The 17218-nt window shown below is 31.4% G+C and overlaps 1 protein-coding gene across 1 annotated transcript in view; it reads right to left on the bottom strand.

Moving 5' to 3' along the window:
• Positions 1-15850: 15850 nt before the first annotated feature.
• Positions 15851-17218, bottom strand: part of LOC111002107 — a 28415-nt gene continuing 27047 nt past the window's right edge. The window contains exons 7-8 of the mRNA XM_022272216.2: positions 16840-17020; positions 15851-16548 (exon numbers count right to left, since the gene is read on the bottom strand). Of these exons, the coding sequence (XP_022127908.1) occupies positions 16507-16548; positions 16840-17020 (223 nt within the window). The 3' untranslated portion in view covers positions 15851-16506. The remainder of the gene's footprint in view (positions 16549-16839; positions 17021-17218) is intronic.

Here is a 17218-nt window from a genome sequence, read left to right as displayed (position 1 = left end):
GCACACACGGCTAATATTAGCATATCAGTGGGCGAGAAATAAAATGTTTATGGCTCGTAATAAGGTATATAAAATTATGTACTAAAGCTTAAATAGAAATGACATGCAGGTTTATACGTGTCACTGTATCAAGTTTATATTTGTGAAATGGTATTTCATTTATTTGACTTTGGCGCGCTTCGCATTTTTATAAGTTTTACGATTGAATGGATTACGTGCAGATTATTTAGTGCATTGTATCGTTAAAAAAGATAAATTTGATTTTAAAAGGATATAATTGAGGAGACAATATTAGGTATGGATAATAGGCTCCAAAGCTTAACAAATTTTGAAAGTTGGCGAATATCAGGACACCTGTTTCAGGTACGACGTTTAATGTCAGCCACAACGGTCCACAGACAGCGAATTTAGCCAAGCAAGGCGGCCATCATATGGTTGGATTTTTTGGAATATAATTTCCATCCCCTCACTGACTCAAATTGTCAATTTGAGGATATAGAAACCCACTATGTACCGTTTGGACAAATCGTTGAAAAATAATTCATATCTTTAAAAGAAGAAATGAAATCTGGCAAATCCAATTCCAGATTTATTCTCTACTTAATTTTAAAGTATACGAAATAAAATATCCTAATCCCCCTCCCCAGAAAATACCTGAAAACGAATGAATGAAAGGTATAAGAGCTTAATTAATATCCTTACTATATTTTGGCACAGATAAAATAATTCTAGACAAAAACGTGTTTAAAATATCAGTGATCATTAATCACGGCAAAGGATCCTTCAACACGTTAAGATCATAACGAAAAGCCTACGAGCGTGATAACACTGAGTTATATTCGAGCAATTACACTTTATTGCCGGCGCGCTCGTTTATTGCCAGCCTTAAGATCAGTGATAAATTGTTTGTACACAGCCTTATAGGCAACACCTAAGCTCCTCAGCTATCTTATGAATTTTTATGCTCTGATGTGATAAAGCTTAGGTGTGAGCTACTGAATTTTGATTCAGTATAGTCTTTTAAAATACTAGTTTTACGTTCAGTTTTTCCATTGGAAATCAATTATAGCTTCTGAGACCTAGTATGTTTACTTCATTCATTCTATTCTCTAACTGACTCACTCACACATTTGCACCCACCCACATGATTGAATGATTGAGTAACTCATGTAGGCGTGTTATATAATAGTTGAAAAATCGAAAACAAAAATAAATAAAATAAAAGGTAATTAAATTAAATATAAATATATTTTAAGTAATTTATAAATAAGTTTGTTATTGAAGAGCTGGAAAATACTCAGGGAATTTTTTTCTTAAAAGCGTTCAAATGCATATGTACTTATAATGAATAAAAATATTTTTATTGTTTATTTTATCATAAAGATATTATTAAATGAACTGTATAATGTAACTTTCGGTATACCAACGGCCGGAACAGCCAGTGACAAAATCATTGATTTTTTATTTAAAAAACACAAATTTATAATAGAACAAGTTTTTTTAACAACCTGCAAAAGACTTATCCAGAATATTGTCAAATTATTTAATATCTTTGGCAAAGACAGTGCTCTCTGAGGATTAAAAAACAATTTAGGGAAGAACTAAAAGTAGATTTTAGAGAACAATTTTTTTAAAACGTCGCCGCTGAAGGGTGAGCGAGAAAAGGGCTATGGTATAATAAAATAATGTGTTACAATAAAATTGTTGGAAATATTAAAACCATCTGTTACTGCTAATTATTATTTTTATTTACTTTTGCTATTGTATATAAGGTGCAAGTAATTACATCTACATTGTGGTGATAGAGGTCGATAATATATAATATAGATTATTCATGATGTGACCTCTAATATTTTTTTTAATAGTGGCGCTACATTTGTTTCATGATCATTTGTCACTCTAATAGGCAAGTAAATGTTCAGCCTCCTGTGCCAGTCGTCGTCAGTCAGCTTTACCTTTCCAGATAATGTTAAATGCGCACGTGGACAGAAAGTACATTGTTGCGCAGCCGGGGATCGAACATTCGACTTAGGGATGAGTGTCGCACTAGGCTGAATTCGCACGCACGCGTCGCACTGAATTGACTTTTAATAGTGCATAGAATTCAATTCAAAACTTACATAAACAAACAAGGATTTCAAATAATATTAAATAATAATATTAATACTAGAATAACAAAACATCGCAATTATATTAAATTTGTGGTCCTGCCATTTGCCTTATTATTATACTGACCGTTTTTCAAGGCAGTTTTTGCCGCGCACCACCACTTTGTGGAACCAGCTGCCCACTGAAATATTTCCAAACCAATTCGACTTAGGGACCTTCAAGAAAAGAGCGTACCAATTCTTAAAAGGCCGGCAACGCACTCGCAAGCCCTCTGGTATTGAGAGTGTCCATGGGCGGCGGTATCACTTAACATCAGGTGAGCCTCCTGCCCGTTTGCCCCCTGTTCTATAAAAAAATGTATTTTTTTTAAATATTGCTCTGTGTTATTTATTTATTTCGTAAATAAATAAATAATTTAGAGTAAGTCTTTTAATTACTTTATTCTACGTATATATAGTCTACATATTTAAATTTCAGTTTTGAGCCTAAATGTCAGGTATATTTTATTTTACCTTACATCTAAAGTGTCACAGACCTGTCACTTTACTTTAGACTCTGGTTGGGCTATACGACCTTGACCCTTTGTCACTTCGATTGAGTTTACACCTATTAGCTGGGAAAGCAAAGTATATGAGTTTGATAAAAAACTTTTTTTTACAAAGTCACATCGAGTATGGTTCATAAGTAACTTAAAGGTTAACTTAACTTAATTGGTACGTATCAGTAATATACAGGCTCAGGCGGTACCTATGAGTCATGTTCGCTCGGCTCAGGCGGAACTTGACAAGGGACATGTTTCGTGCGTTCAACCGGCGTCCATGGATTTATAAGACGTTATCACGTCAAAAGAAAATAACCTAGATGAGTATTTTGCTTGAATATTCACGTTAGACTTAGTTCATAAAATTGTAATTATCCTCATTGCTCAGTTTCCGCTTAAATAATGACTGATCGTTAAAAGTTCCGAATTTCGATTAATCTTCGTTAACTCACAATTTACGCTTAATTAGAAAATACAAAAGGTTAATGATTTAATCGTAACAAAAACATGCAAAATACCTGCTGACCTCTAATACCTCTTACGGATAATAAGGATTCAAATGTAAAATATACGGAGATGCCTTTTGAACGGATGCTTTTGATCTTTTCTTAACAATTCACATATTTCACAAAAACATTGTAGACTTGCACTAGAAGATTTGACAGGTTATTTTGTTATTTTCAGCAGAGGTTAGTAATTAAAACTTAGTAATATTTTTCTGAAACAAGATTAATTTGTGTTATTTTCATTCATGAGACACGGAAAGCTTTCGTTTTTCATGTAATTACATCAAATCGACTGTGGAGCGTTTTTGTCCTATATAGTAAATGGGTTTTTCACGTCATTCGAGTGTCTGAATTTAATTTACTGACCTTTGAGTGAGGTAAGGTTAAGATTTATTCCATTGGATTTATTTTTAAGTTCATTGTTATTTCATGAATTTAATTCAATATAGGAAGTTTGCTCACAATGTTTTTCTTCACCGTACGAGTGCACAACAAACACCTATATTCATATATAATTTGAATTTTCTTACGAAAAGTATGACTGCATACATTGATATTTTACCAAACCAAGATCAAAAATCAAAATATATTTATTCATATAGGTAAACAAGTACACTTATGAACGTTAAAAAGATTAAATTAAGTGTAAATTTACATTTACATTACATAAATCAAGGGCGTAGAACGGAAGAGAAGAACTGGCAATAAACTCTCCGCCACTCTTTTTAATCGCCAAGTTTTTATTTGAGTAAGATCCGTGATCTAACCTAACTATAAATTGATTTGGAAAAAGTATACATCGTTACGGGCTGTATATAACAAAGGCTATGTTGCCATGACAACGGCTCTGAAAACTTCCATTTGCGATGAAACTTCGTTCCACTCATTTAAGAGACTTATCGTTGCGTTCAAATACATTTTCTAGACGTTATAATATTTTTTTTTAAAGATATATTTTAAAGATATGACTGTAACTACTGTATTATGACTAGGACGTTATTTCTTAATTTTTGTTATTTTCCTTATACGTTGTTCAATTAAACAAGATTTATATATTAATTATTAATATAATTGTAATATATTTAGGCTCATATGTACAATAACGATATCATCAATTCAATAATTGTATATGAAAAGGATTCTTGAAATAAATATTTTTAATTCAATTACAATATTGTTCAAAACTTACATGCAACAGGTATGAACGTATTTTCTAATAGAAATAAGATTGCAGAGAAACATCGCATATTACTGGTCAATAGACAAGACGTTTAGAATAATAATGACATAAATTTAATAAGTACCTATACTGAGTGGAATAGTATAACATAATGGGACTGGTGGAGTTAAATCTTATTTAAAGGATTTCATTTGAATTAGATTTGCCTTTTAATTAAAAAAAATTACAAAACTACAATTAACTATACTATTGATATCGTTAACTTTTAATTATAATCGTGGTTAGTACCATTATTGGTGGGAATGCTTATTTTTTTAATTTTAGTGGCTTCGAATTTTAAATATCTTACAACAAGTTAACGTATATACGTTTCTTTTAAAATTAAATTAAAAGATAAACAAGAAAGATGATAATTAGAAGATAGTCTAAACGTGAGGTATAAAACTAACGTTAAAAAAATATGTAGGCTATAAATAAACAAAGGAAAATAACTATTCTTGATCCCGTATGTTTTCATAATAAGGCTCTAAGGCGGCCTCTGCGCCCTTACTTAAGTATGGAGGATGACACGCGGCCCAATCAACATTTAAAATTAACTTCCAAATCTCATTCCCAACATTTGGGTAATTGTGTAACTTGGCTTTCATGTGACTCCCTGGCAATTTACACTGATTTACATAAAGGTGCGGACATATAGGACAGATTGAGAATTATTTAAAATAAATTGAAGAATACATGAATACTGTATAGAAGAACAGCTTTATATTACACGGGATTATAATTGTATTGTGATATATTATAAACATTTTTGAACTAATTTGATTCAGAGAGAGTGAGAATGGGCGCACGAAGTTTGAATCAAATTTATTTAATCAAACATTTTTGCGGTGTAGAGATGCACATTAAAATCATATCGCAAGCAAAGGTAAAGTCGACTCACCCGAATTTACAGTTTTCAAAATTTCTCTCGTTTAGTAGCAATTGTATTTTAGGGAAAGGTAAAAGTAAGGAACCAAATTCGATCCGATACAGGCTCTTTTCTAAATTTAGTAGTACTGTAATTAGGTTTTTATGTATATGTATATAGAAATTCGTTTGAAGATGACGTTGTACACGACGTGTGACAAGTAGTGTCTTTTCCGGTGCGAATTTAGAAATTCACAATTAAAAAAATAAAATAATAAACCTAAATTGAGTGTCCATGGGCAGACATTTTGTATCCGCTTCATGAACTATATTTTAAACAATATGCTAATCTGATCAACTAGCATTCCAATTCCAATTAATTCATGAGACATCTGACCTGAAAATCTCTAGGTTATACATGAAACGGGTAAACCACTAAACCAGCGAAGATAACAATTCATACTTTCGTAATGTTGAATCTAGAAATAAAGTACATACTAAAATTTAATAATTGGCATAATTATGAAGATTTGAATTATATAATCAATAGGTTGTAAAACTACTGAACTAAGTCAACCTATTTCTGAGTTGAATGTACGAAGGCATGAACGCAATCAGTTCATGCTAACTTCCGCCACACTCACTTCCCTTCTACCTATTTCCCTCGACGATAACGTAAATCGTATTGTTAGTGTGAAATTGACAAAGTTTCATATTTTATACTTCTCAAATACTTATACTTAAAATGATATACATTTATTTATTATGAAGCTACTCTAACATAAGCTTACGTGAAAAAATAAATGAATTAAACACGATATAAATTAAAACAGTGTGGTTCTGTGTTAGAATTGCCTAAATGCTGGCAGAATGTCGAGGAAAGCACCAACCCTGTGATCAGCTCTATGATAATTAGTATTGTCTTTTATTTACATAACTTTTACACATTTAAAGAAAAACACTTTTTTAACGGATTATAGATATGTATTATTATATTTAAACTTATAATTATTTGTACATAATTTTAAATTTGCACGCGAAACGTCGGTTTAAATTTAAAATTATGTACAAATAATTATAAGTTTAAATATAATAATACATATCTATAATCCGTTAAAAAAGTGTTTTTCTATGATAATTTTTTTTTGTGTCCCATAGTCCTTTTATCGATCTACAAAGTGAACCTAATCATAGTTGACGGAAAGTCTGATAAGATGTTTTAATAATATTATTGCATATTTATGAAAAACATAATAAAAAACATTAAAGTACCGGTCTCGATATGGCTATCTCAATAACTCTGAGATATCGAGGTACAAATCCCAGAAGTCTACGTCATATTCGGAGTTACAGAGTACTGACTAAATGTAGATGTCTGATATTTAAAGTACGACATCATAGACTCGTTTCAGGTAATTTAAATTTTTAGTAATCGGCTTAAACAAAGGCTAAAAGTATTTTCTCACTTTAAATATAAACACACACACTACTTCGTAAACGTTGTCAGAGGCTATATATAGCATAGGCTAAGTTGTCATGACAACGGCTCTGAAAACTTCCATTTGCGTTGCAATGCAAATTCACCTGTGAAACCAAAAAAAATTGGACATATTATTATATTTAAAAAAAAAATAAGTTGTTATATTATACTCATACCATACCTAATCCTTGAACTTTGCGATAGGGTAATTCCAAATCCACCTTCACTTAGTATACAAATAACATTTAATTAAGCATTACCTTCCTCTGCTTAATATGGTTGGCTAAAAAGAGTGCTCTGATTTCGTTATAACGTGTAATAAAATTAACATCAAAAAGCCGTTATACAGAGAAATGGTGAAAAACAAATACTGACCTGTTACCCACGGCCTCACTTTTTTGTATATTTGCTGAATTTTTATATTCTACTTAATATAAGCTGTGGCATTATGTTTCTAAAAATCATAATTTATAACTTTAACGTGTATTATATTGTTACAGTATTTATAACTTTTAAAGCGAAAATTTCACTTAAGGTAAGAAGTAATTTTAAAACATTTACGCACCACAATTTTCTGTTCTCTATATATCTTTACATTCATATTAGGGAGACCAAAAATATAGCATATTGTTACGAGCTAGGGGATCTGATTGAAAACGCCATCGATTTCTTCAAGGGTTTATTTACAATTAAATTAAATCTACGAGGAATTTATTTATACTAAAAACCGGAAATTACACACAAAAACGCACTAAATCAACTAAAACACACAATAAAACACTGTCACTAATCACTTCAATTACACAGTACTTTATCACTGGTCTTCACTTAATCGCACTTTTTCTCTTCGGTTTTTTACTTAATATCGCATTCGATACTGCACTGATCGGTCGCGTTTTGGGTCGCTTATATTATATCCCTGGGAATAGTCTCGAACGATGTTTCTACGAGAACTTTCTAGGTGCGAGCGCTACTGAGTAGCGATCGCACAATTCTAGAATGCGCGTACTCGCTATCTCTTTCGCACACTGCTACGAGCTTGTCGTACGGCGTTCTAGAGTTCTCGGTCTAGCTTCGAGAAGGTTCTTATCTTCCCTCTCTCTTGCGTATCATACAGAAAGTTCTCTAATAGTGGAAAAACATTACAGTCGACCCGTCTTCGTAACAATATTCTTAAATAAATACATATAACACACTGTATCTTTTTGTTTTTGTTCCACTTAATAACTAAAGGGTGTATACAGTGTCAAAAGAAGAATAGATGGAAAATATATTAGACCTTAGTGTCATAAGGAGTTATAGAGGAGTTGTTCGGATTAATACCTGCAGCTGAGTTTCATCATCGGGCGTCGAGGCAGAATACGAAATTCCACCCGTATCACCTCGACGTCCGCCGTTCCACAACTGCGCGTTTTTCTAGGCAGTTTTTGCCGCGCACCACCACTCTGTGGAACCAGCTGCCAACTGAAGTATTTCCGAACCAATTCGACTTAGGGTCCTTCAAGAAAAGAGCGTACCAATTCTTAAAAGGCCGGCAACGCACTCGCGAGCCCTCTGGCATTGAGGGTGTCCATGGGCGGCGGTATCACTTAACATCAGGTGAGCCTCCTGCCCGTTTGCCCCCTGTTCTATAAAAAATAAAAAAATAAAATTATTTAAACAAAATATATCAAACTAATAAAGAGCAAAGTCTTTATCATCTTTGTTCTTTCCTGCTTCAGCTATGCGAAACATGGACACTCTCTAACCAGCATAGGGATATGCACACACTGCCAAAGAGCTCTGAAGCATGCTAAGAATACCAAAAAGACAATTATTAACTTTTGGCGTTCTTAATTTACGTTCTATCGAAAAATTCTACTTTGTAACCAAATCGTAGCTTTAAAATTAAACTGTAAAATACATTTATGCCACAGCCCGTTTTATTTATCTACTGTAAAAAGAAAATGTTTCAATCGAATTTGATTGATGCGTGATATATGAAATGATTTTCGTTACATATTATAAAATATACGTTTAAATCCACCAGTATGAGGACAAAATGGATAGATGCCTCCACAAACATCCATAAATCTTAAGGTGTCGTCCTAATATACTGTGCCTATTCATCATTATAGGGAACTAATCTCTCAAAGGGTTGGCAGATCATCAATCAGAGGTTAAGGAATATTGCTCGTTTCAAGCCATTTTAAGTTTACTTAATCGGAGTGTCTTTAAAATGATAAAAGTCAAAAACACATGCTCTGTGTCTGAGTCGGTTTTTAATATTATATAAATGTATATATGAAACAAACATTGATTATTTCAATTGTTAAATGCATTTCTTAGATAAAGGATAATTTATTTGATACTAATACATAAATGGCGCTACACTTTTTAGGCCTGGGCCTCAGATATCTGTAACTCTTTCGTGATCATTTGTTTTTCAGTCTGCTTTGTCTGACATAACGTCCACTTTTTAGGACTAAAGGTTTTCCACGAGGTTTTCCTTCGTAATACGAATGAGTGTTAAATGCGCATATAAAAAGTGTTGATGAACAGCCGGGGATCGAGCCCACGACCCAGGGTTGAAAGTCGCACGTTAAAACCACTAGGCTAACATTGCTCTTATTTTATATCAGTATTCATTTTATAAACATTTGGTTGTATAAATCTTTTTGGCAATATTTATATTATTTGAAGATGTAGGCTCATAAAATGCACACATATTTACTTCTCACAGAAGGATACAAGCCTCAATATCTTAATTCTCACAAGTAAGAAGAATTAAGGGCCATTTGCGGAAAGCTGACGGTGCTTTATTGACGTTTCAATGCGGTCCCTCACAAGAACTCTTGTAATTCGGATCCCTACTTCCCCAACACTCGATCCCTACTCCATCAGTGCTTTGCCTTTAAAAATATATAACTTTTACTTTATATACTGCAATGTACAAGAAATGGGTAGTTACATTTCTTACTTCAACATACCTTTAATGAAATAGATAGTCTATTTCATTAAAGGTACCCACCACCGCATCGTTAAGAAAAAGTTTTATCAACATCAATGTAATAAATTATTAACTCGAAATTACTATTTAAATAAAATAAATTGCTTTTAAAGTTCGGCTTACTATTTATAAAGTCTGTGCGGAAAGAGAAATTTCGTAGCATTTCCGGACGTAAATTACCTATTTGCTATTGACAACGCTGTTGGGTAATTAAAATTCGAAAAATCATTGAAAAACCATTTGGATTGTTAACTTGTTAATTAAGAATAAGTTCGTATAACCGGTACGCCGCTTTTCTTTCCGCACAGATTAGTATTAGGTAATTAATTCAATTATTATGTCTAATAACGTCAAACGTGTTAAACGTGTTGAATGTTTAATTTTGGCGAATAATTTATTGTGTACAAACTTTTAAATTAAGACCACAGAGTGTACAGTGTGTACACTGTTCTCTGGTGAAAAAATGTAGAGAAAAAATTGTTTATTAAAACAAAGTTATAATTTGATTCTCGACTGAGCTTTATAAAGCTATGTCTCGTGGATATTACATAAAAGTAATGTGTTTCTATTAAGAAAATTCTAATCTTTTAAAAATGAAAAAAGGGACTTTAGTCTGAGGTTTGACGTAACTTGGTACGTTTTTTTCTGTAAAAGACATTTTACCCTTAATGTTTTCGCATACAAACACTTTCTTACTATACCCTTTTATATATTGTAATGTAATCCCTTTATAATGGAGATTTGTTGTACAATATCGAGTTTTATCTAGACCACCCTTTCATTGAAGAGTAATTTTGGATAGCCGTATTTGATGATGGGTTTTTCGCGGTAAAAAGTTTCGTGCTTAAAAAAACATTAGGGCATTACTGCTTGTAATTAAGACGATGTTTTTTTATGTATTTAGATTACTTAGCAGACAAGCATCATTGATAAGTCAAAAATTGTCGCCTATATTAATGATACAAGGTTATGGAAATGAATCAGAACCATACTAATTTAAAAATAAAAAACAAAAGTGCCATCAGAAGCACCGGAAATGAGATTACGCTAAGTAAGTTTCTACGGATATAAGCTGCTTCTATAGTCTTTAGAATGAACATATACTTATTAAAAGCAGAGTTATAATCAATTATATTGTCTTCAATATGTAACAGTCGTTACAATTTAATATAAAGAGCAATTAATTTAACTTGTTTCATTGATTATATATACAAAAGTATTTCCGTATTATCTTAAGGAGATTAACTAATTTTAACTTATAGAAGAACTTAACAATTAGAAGAAGTTATAGATTACTGCCGTGTATTGTTTTTAAGGGGAAGGTGATGGAGGGTATTAAACCATAAGTTTTGACAACAATTATAATTAACTGTTCTCATCATGATAATTCATATGATATTTGCGTGCCTTTTTTATATGGCTGAATGTGCGGTGTTTTTTTACAATTAATTAATAAATCTAAAGTTTAAAAAAACTTCAATATAAAACGTGAATTTACATTTCTTTTCAATTACAACTCCTGTTAAATACTGTTAAATACAGATCAAGCAAAAATATAATCATTTATTTTAGCACGTAGGAAGGTCCGTAGAAGGTTTAATTTTTTATAGTAAAACAAATGTCAAACTATAATTATAATGTATAGACTATTTGCATACTACCTAGAACTCACAAATTATATGAGGTAAACGAAGCCTGTTATAAAAATGGCAATGTATTTTATATATCACCTTATTTCCGTGAAGCACGACTTAGCCCGGGACAAGTCCACAAGTTAGGCCACAGGAAGCCTTGATGGATGGCGGCCATTTTACAACAGCCTTTAGGGCAAGATAAAAAGGTTTCTCAGAAAAGAAAAATTACTTTAATATCATTGCGAGTGGACAGATTTACATTGAATGCATCTAAAATGAAAATAAAATATACTATATTAATTGAATACATTCAATTGTCATTTGTTTTTGTGAATTGGCGGCAAATCTAAACCTCACACGTTAAAATTAACCTAACCTAGAAAGGAAAAAGTCAAGAAAAAATTCTTTCATCATTCTTTGGCGGGAAGGGTTCCGACAATTTCCGACAGTTGTGCTTACTACAATAAAAGTATTGAAACTTCTAGATTAAGCCGTTTTTCATTTTCTAAATATTTGTCAGTGTTAAGGTATTTCTTATTTATAAACAAATAAGTGATCAGTGTTTGAATCTATATAATCTGAATAAAATAAAAACTAATCAGACTGACCGACTGTCTAAAAAACTGATCGGGTAATGTGATTTAAAACGTTTAGATATATAATAAATGAATGAAATATCGTTGATCATTAATTAACTACTCTAAATAAAATTTAAAGTGTATTGTGACCTTAATGACCAGTAATCTTATTTTATTATTCATACAGAGTTATAGCACTCGTCCTAATTATGCACATGTTATGACACATATTGTAAGTTCTAGTTTGTCAACCGTTATCGATTATTTGACACCAAAAACATCAATAAACGTCCATACTTCGGTTTTCTAATTGTCACATCACGAAGGTCATATGAAACGTAGGTGTATCAAATGCTATATATAATAAATTATTCAACTCTTAATTATTCTGTATAATGTGCGTTCGTTGACTGTGAATTATTGTTGTGTAATGTATCAAGTAATACTACTGGGTGCGTTGAGTATGTCCCCGGCTGCGAGCAAAATGCCTCCATCCGCAAACAATACTTGCCAAATAAAAGTGATGAAACTTGAAAAATATAGTCTGAGGCTGATCCTTATAATGTTCTACTATATTATTACTATTTAATTATATATTATTATCTGATTACCCGAGATATTGTTACAATTTTATTTTTAACATAAAATGAACCTTTATGTTCAAAGCAGTATTACTACTTGTACATATTTTATTTTCTTAAATAACATATGAAACCTTTTCTTCTCAATGCGATAAAGATACTGAAACACGTACATATGCCCCGAAGGCATCGTTTGCAGATAAAACTTTGATATCCGACACAGCGTGAACCTCAATATCTGACGAGGAAAAATACTACTTATTGACTAGATTTTGACATTCACGAGATATAAGTTGAGATGATCGAAAAAAAGACAAAGTGTATTGATCTTGATCTTTTTACTTCAAAGTCGAGCGCACAAAGAACTCGTTACTTATCTGAAATACATTTACATTACATACATGTATGAACTTTGATAGTATGGATCTGAGAATTTGTAAAGTTTATAAGTTTTATATTTTGACTGTTTTATATTCTGATCGGACTGATCATTCTAGAACAATGCAAGATAAGGACGGAGCTATGTGCGATAGAGATAAAACATTTTTTTTCTTATTTACTATTATTAGAGTAACTTAATACTAATAACTAATTATTGAAAACTATCAACGTCAAAATTAAACTAACCACGCTATAAACAAAACTAGTAAAAACTAATTTTACGAGTTTTGACTTTTACCTCATATAAATGTACCTATCTCGTAAATTTATTCCTAATAGAGAAATCATTAGAGAATATTTTTTTTTTCTTGAAATGCTAAAATCGTAGAGTTTTAAGAGGCTCCTAACAAGAAGCTCCTTATATTTTAAAAAACCATAGGCCATACGCAAAATGAACCCTAAATTCCTATAGGCAAGCTTTTCTACAAATTTATTTAAGATAATTCGCGAATAGCAAACTTTTTGCCGCTTCTACTACTCCTACATTTGCTGTGTCATGCCAGACCAGCTAAACATCAGCTACTCAGTACCACTTCGGCCAGATAGTTCTCGAACATCGTTCAAGATTATTCGATATATAAGCGAGACGAAACGCGTCCAGTTAATTTAGTTTCTTGTGCGATCCTAAGAGATTAACATGATAGAGATAAAGTTTATTTTTACATTACAGGAGGCAGACTGATCTTATATTGTTAATTACTTGACTGATATAAAAATACAAAATCTCAGTTGGTTCTATAAATCGTTGCAGTACAAAAAGCGCATGGACCTAGGAATACCAAGTAAATAAAACAAATCGAAGATGCATTATTATTTTAATTAAATCCGTCTAATTGACAGACGATTTACATATATGTTGCATAAATATTATATTCTACGACATAGTACAATATTGACCTATAAAAATACTACCAAGTGCTACGTTTTTTATGTTCCCGAATCAAGTTCGTTTATTTTATACCAATACAATTCTACGAATCTATAGATTTTATACAAAATATATAAATTGGTAATACTTTTTGTAAAAGATATTTGACACTACAAATCGATTCTACTAATTTTATAATTATTTGATATGACTACCGTCGTATGTCTACGCCTCGTAGATGTCTAATATATATGTCTACTTGTACGTGGGTTACGAAGGATACAATGTATTTAATTATACATACATGTGCTTCAATTTTATTCTCATCATTTCAAGCATCATCGCTTCGAATGATCATAGTTTGTAATAAATCATTTTATCAATGACTTATAGTATATTTCTAAGAAAATCTAAGATATATCAAGTATAGAACCTTTGATATTAAATTATATTTAATAAATATTTAAGATTACGCATGCATGTTATGCACATTATGTTTTTTCTATTTTACACGAACTCACAAAGGAATCTATTAGTCGCATGTAGAAAAAAGCATTCATATTACATTACACTTATCCTAACTAATAGTTAATACAATAATGAGGGTTTATTATATTTCATAGGCTCCTCTCATACGCAGAATATAAGGAAGAAAAATTACAAAAGCACTAATGCGCATAAGATTTTATCACATGTAATATTCATGTAACCAATTTTATATTATATAAACTATTTATTAATAGACTTATTATATCTATGCTTCAATTCTAACCGCATTGCATTACTATACAAATGTTATATTAAAAAAATAAAGCACCGTACAAAATAAATTCATTGATTAATTTGGTACTGGGTTTCTTAAGCAATAAGCATTTTCGGTAAATTGGTCTGTGTAGGACGATTTGAAGGACGTATAAAGCTTTTGAACTAAAGTGGTTTAAGGTAATTATTTTTTGCAAAGAAATTCGATATCTATACACATAAGTAGCGTTGGTCGGTGATTGGCTTAGACAGTCAATACCTGTATTTTGCTGCCTCAATAAAGTCAGACGGAACAAAATTTAAGATTCGTATCTGAGTATTTAATGTGGCTCTATAGTTGTGATATAGTGTAAGAATTTAAAAAGGAATTATATATTATTGGAATATATAAATGTGCAATTAGGAACGTCTTAAAATTTTGTAAAATATATCAGGATAAATTAGCAATAACTGTTAGTCATGTCTAAATAGGTAAATGATCAGAAAGTTATCTTTAATTGTAAGTGCTTATACGTATATAGCAAAATGTTATAACAAATAGTTCGGACACTTGAACAAACATCGCTCCAGTTAACCGATATTGTTTTTTACAATGTCGCTTTTCGATCGATTTTCTATCAGGAAAATTGCTACACAGGTAATCATTTCACGGTACACGAACATAAAAAATATTGTGTTACATTGTATACAGATATGTTTTACTTATAAACTAAATTATAAATTTACATGCTTTATTCATTTCGGTGTTAATAAACGAATGTAGAAATACAATAGAAATTTGATATTTTTTCGTCATATAAAATGATATAAATAAATCATATATGTTTGATTCATCAATAGTAAATAGTTTTTGCATCTATAAGCGTAAATATATTTTCTAACATTAACCACATATAAAAAATACAAAGGTCCATGCATTTTAGTTGATAAAACAGGTTCAAGATTGTCATTAAGGTTTCTAAAACTGTGTCTTTTAACTTTGTTGTAGATGTAATAATATATATTATTAATAATTCTCATTGTTATATATTATGTTTAGAACCTTGAACCCGAGTTTTATAAATAAAAATAACACCCATTTTAAAATACACACCATAAATATTTATAATAGTGCAACGATACTACATTAATCTAAATTAATACGTATAATCATGATATCGTTTAAATAATCTTTCATATTTACAATTGCTTTAAGCTATATTAAAACTAATTTATTATATAATATACTAAAGTTTCGTTGTTTTTTTAAAGAAAATATTTTTTAAATGGCGGGAAACTCAAGGTTTTTAAGAATAACAATAATTTAAAATCTTCATTATTTTCACCAATTTATTATTCATTGCCATTTTATCGAAGTTTTGCGTGAATCACTAAAGTCAAGTTGATTTATGTTATGACAAGTTATTTCGTTTAAAACACTTTTCGCTATCAATCGAATTTAGTTTTAATTTGTGATGCTTAATAAAACGATGATACAATATATAAATTCATTACAAAATTACTGTTGGGAACGCGTATCGAATTTTCATAATTTTTGTATTATATTTTCTTGCGAATTTCTGATACTTATCGAACGAAAAGTAGTTCTCGCTTGGTTGCCAAACCATAAAACCTATACCCTAAAGGAAAGTTCTAGTTTTCAAAATTGTTACTAGTCAGAAGTAGTAAATAATGTCCGAACTCTCAAAATGTACGTGCTTCTTGGGAAGCTCAGCGAATAACCATCAAGCTGCACCCTTTGGACTCCTATCGTCCTCGGGTTCATTGATCTCTATTTTCGGTTTATCTCCGTCTGCTTGAGTAAGCACTTCCTGGACATGGATGGTGAGCTCCGGGCGGACGACTTGAGTGAAGGGCAGCAGCGCTCCAGCCACGTCCATGGTGTTGTTGATGTTTCGGTGCCATAACTCGAGCACGACGCTGCGCCGTTGCTACTTGTAGCGAGGAGGGCCCAGCCAGCCACAACCGAAGACCTGATTACAAATAGTGAGATCGGAAAATTACATGTTATGTGTTCTAAGATTTAAGATTAAAAACTTTACCGTAAAATGACGGAAAATACATTTATTTTGGACAGAAAATCAAATAAATCAGTGAAAGAAATGTTTATTTCTTTTTAAGCTTAAAATTTACTAACAAACATAAGTTGTGCTTAAATTAAACGATTATAGTTATACCTTTGACTGTAATATTACATAAATAAAAGAGAAAACCTAAGACTTGGTTAGTTTTCAATTTAATTTAATCTCTATATTCTTACTTACCTGGCAGACAACAAGGGATAATAGCAATAGTGACATCAAAGCCAGAACACCCCACAGGACCCCAAGTTGAGTTAAAGCAAAGACATAAAGAGTACGGTGGCACCACTTGTTTGGGTCGAAGAGGCTCGGTGCGTAGTCTGGCCACATGATACCCAGAGTCCAGTAATTTCCAAAAGCAAACCTAGAATATATATACTATATGTTAGTAACGAAAATATATGTTTGTATGTTACAGTTATATAAATAACGTTTATACAATCTTATCTTAAGTTTTCAAGTCCGGTTTAAACTCATAGTCTCAATAGAATCTTATACAGAATATACAAATTAACAATGTCTATGTAAATCGCTGACAATAGAATGTCCAATAGCACACCCC

Source organism: Pieris rapae, chromosome 3 (assembly GCF_905147795.1).
Source record: "Pieris rapae chromosome 3, ilPieRapa1.1, whole genome shotgun sequence".
Lineage (NCBI taxonomy): Eukaryota > Metazoa > Arthropoda > Insecta > Lepidoptera > Pieridae > Pieris > Pieris rapae.
The sequence above is the reverse complement of the archived record's forward strand: the minus strand, read 5'-3'. Positions and strand labels throughout refer to the sequence as shown.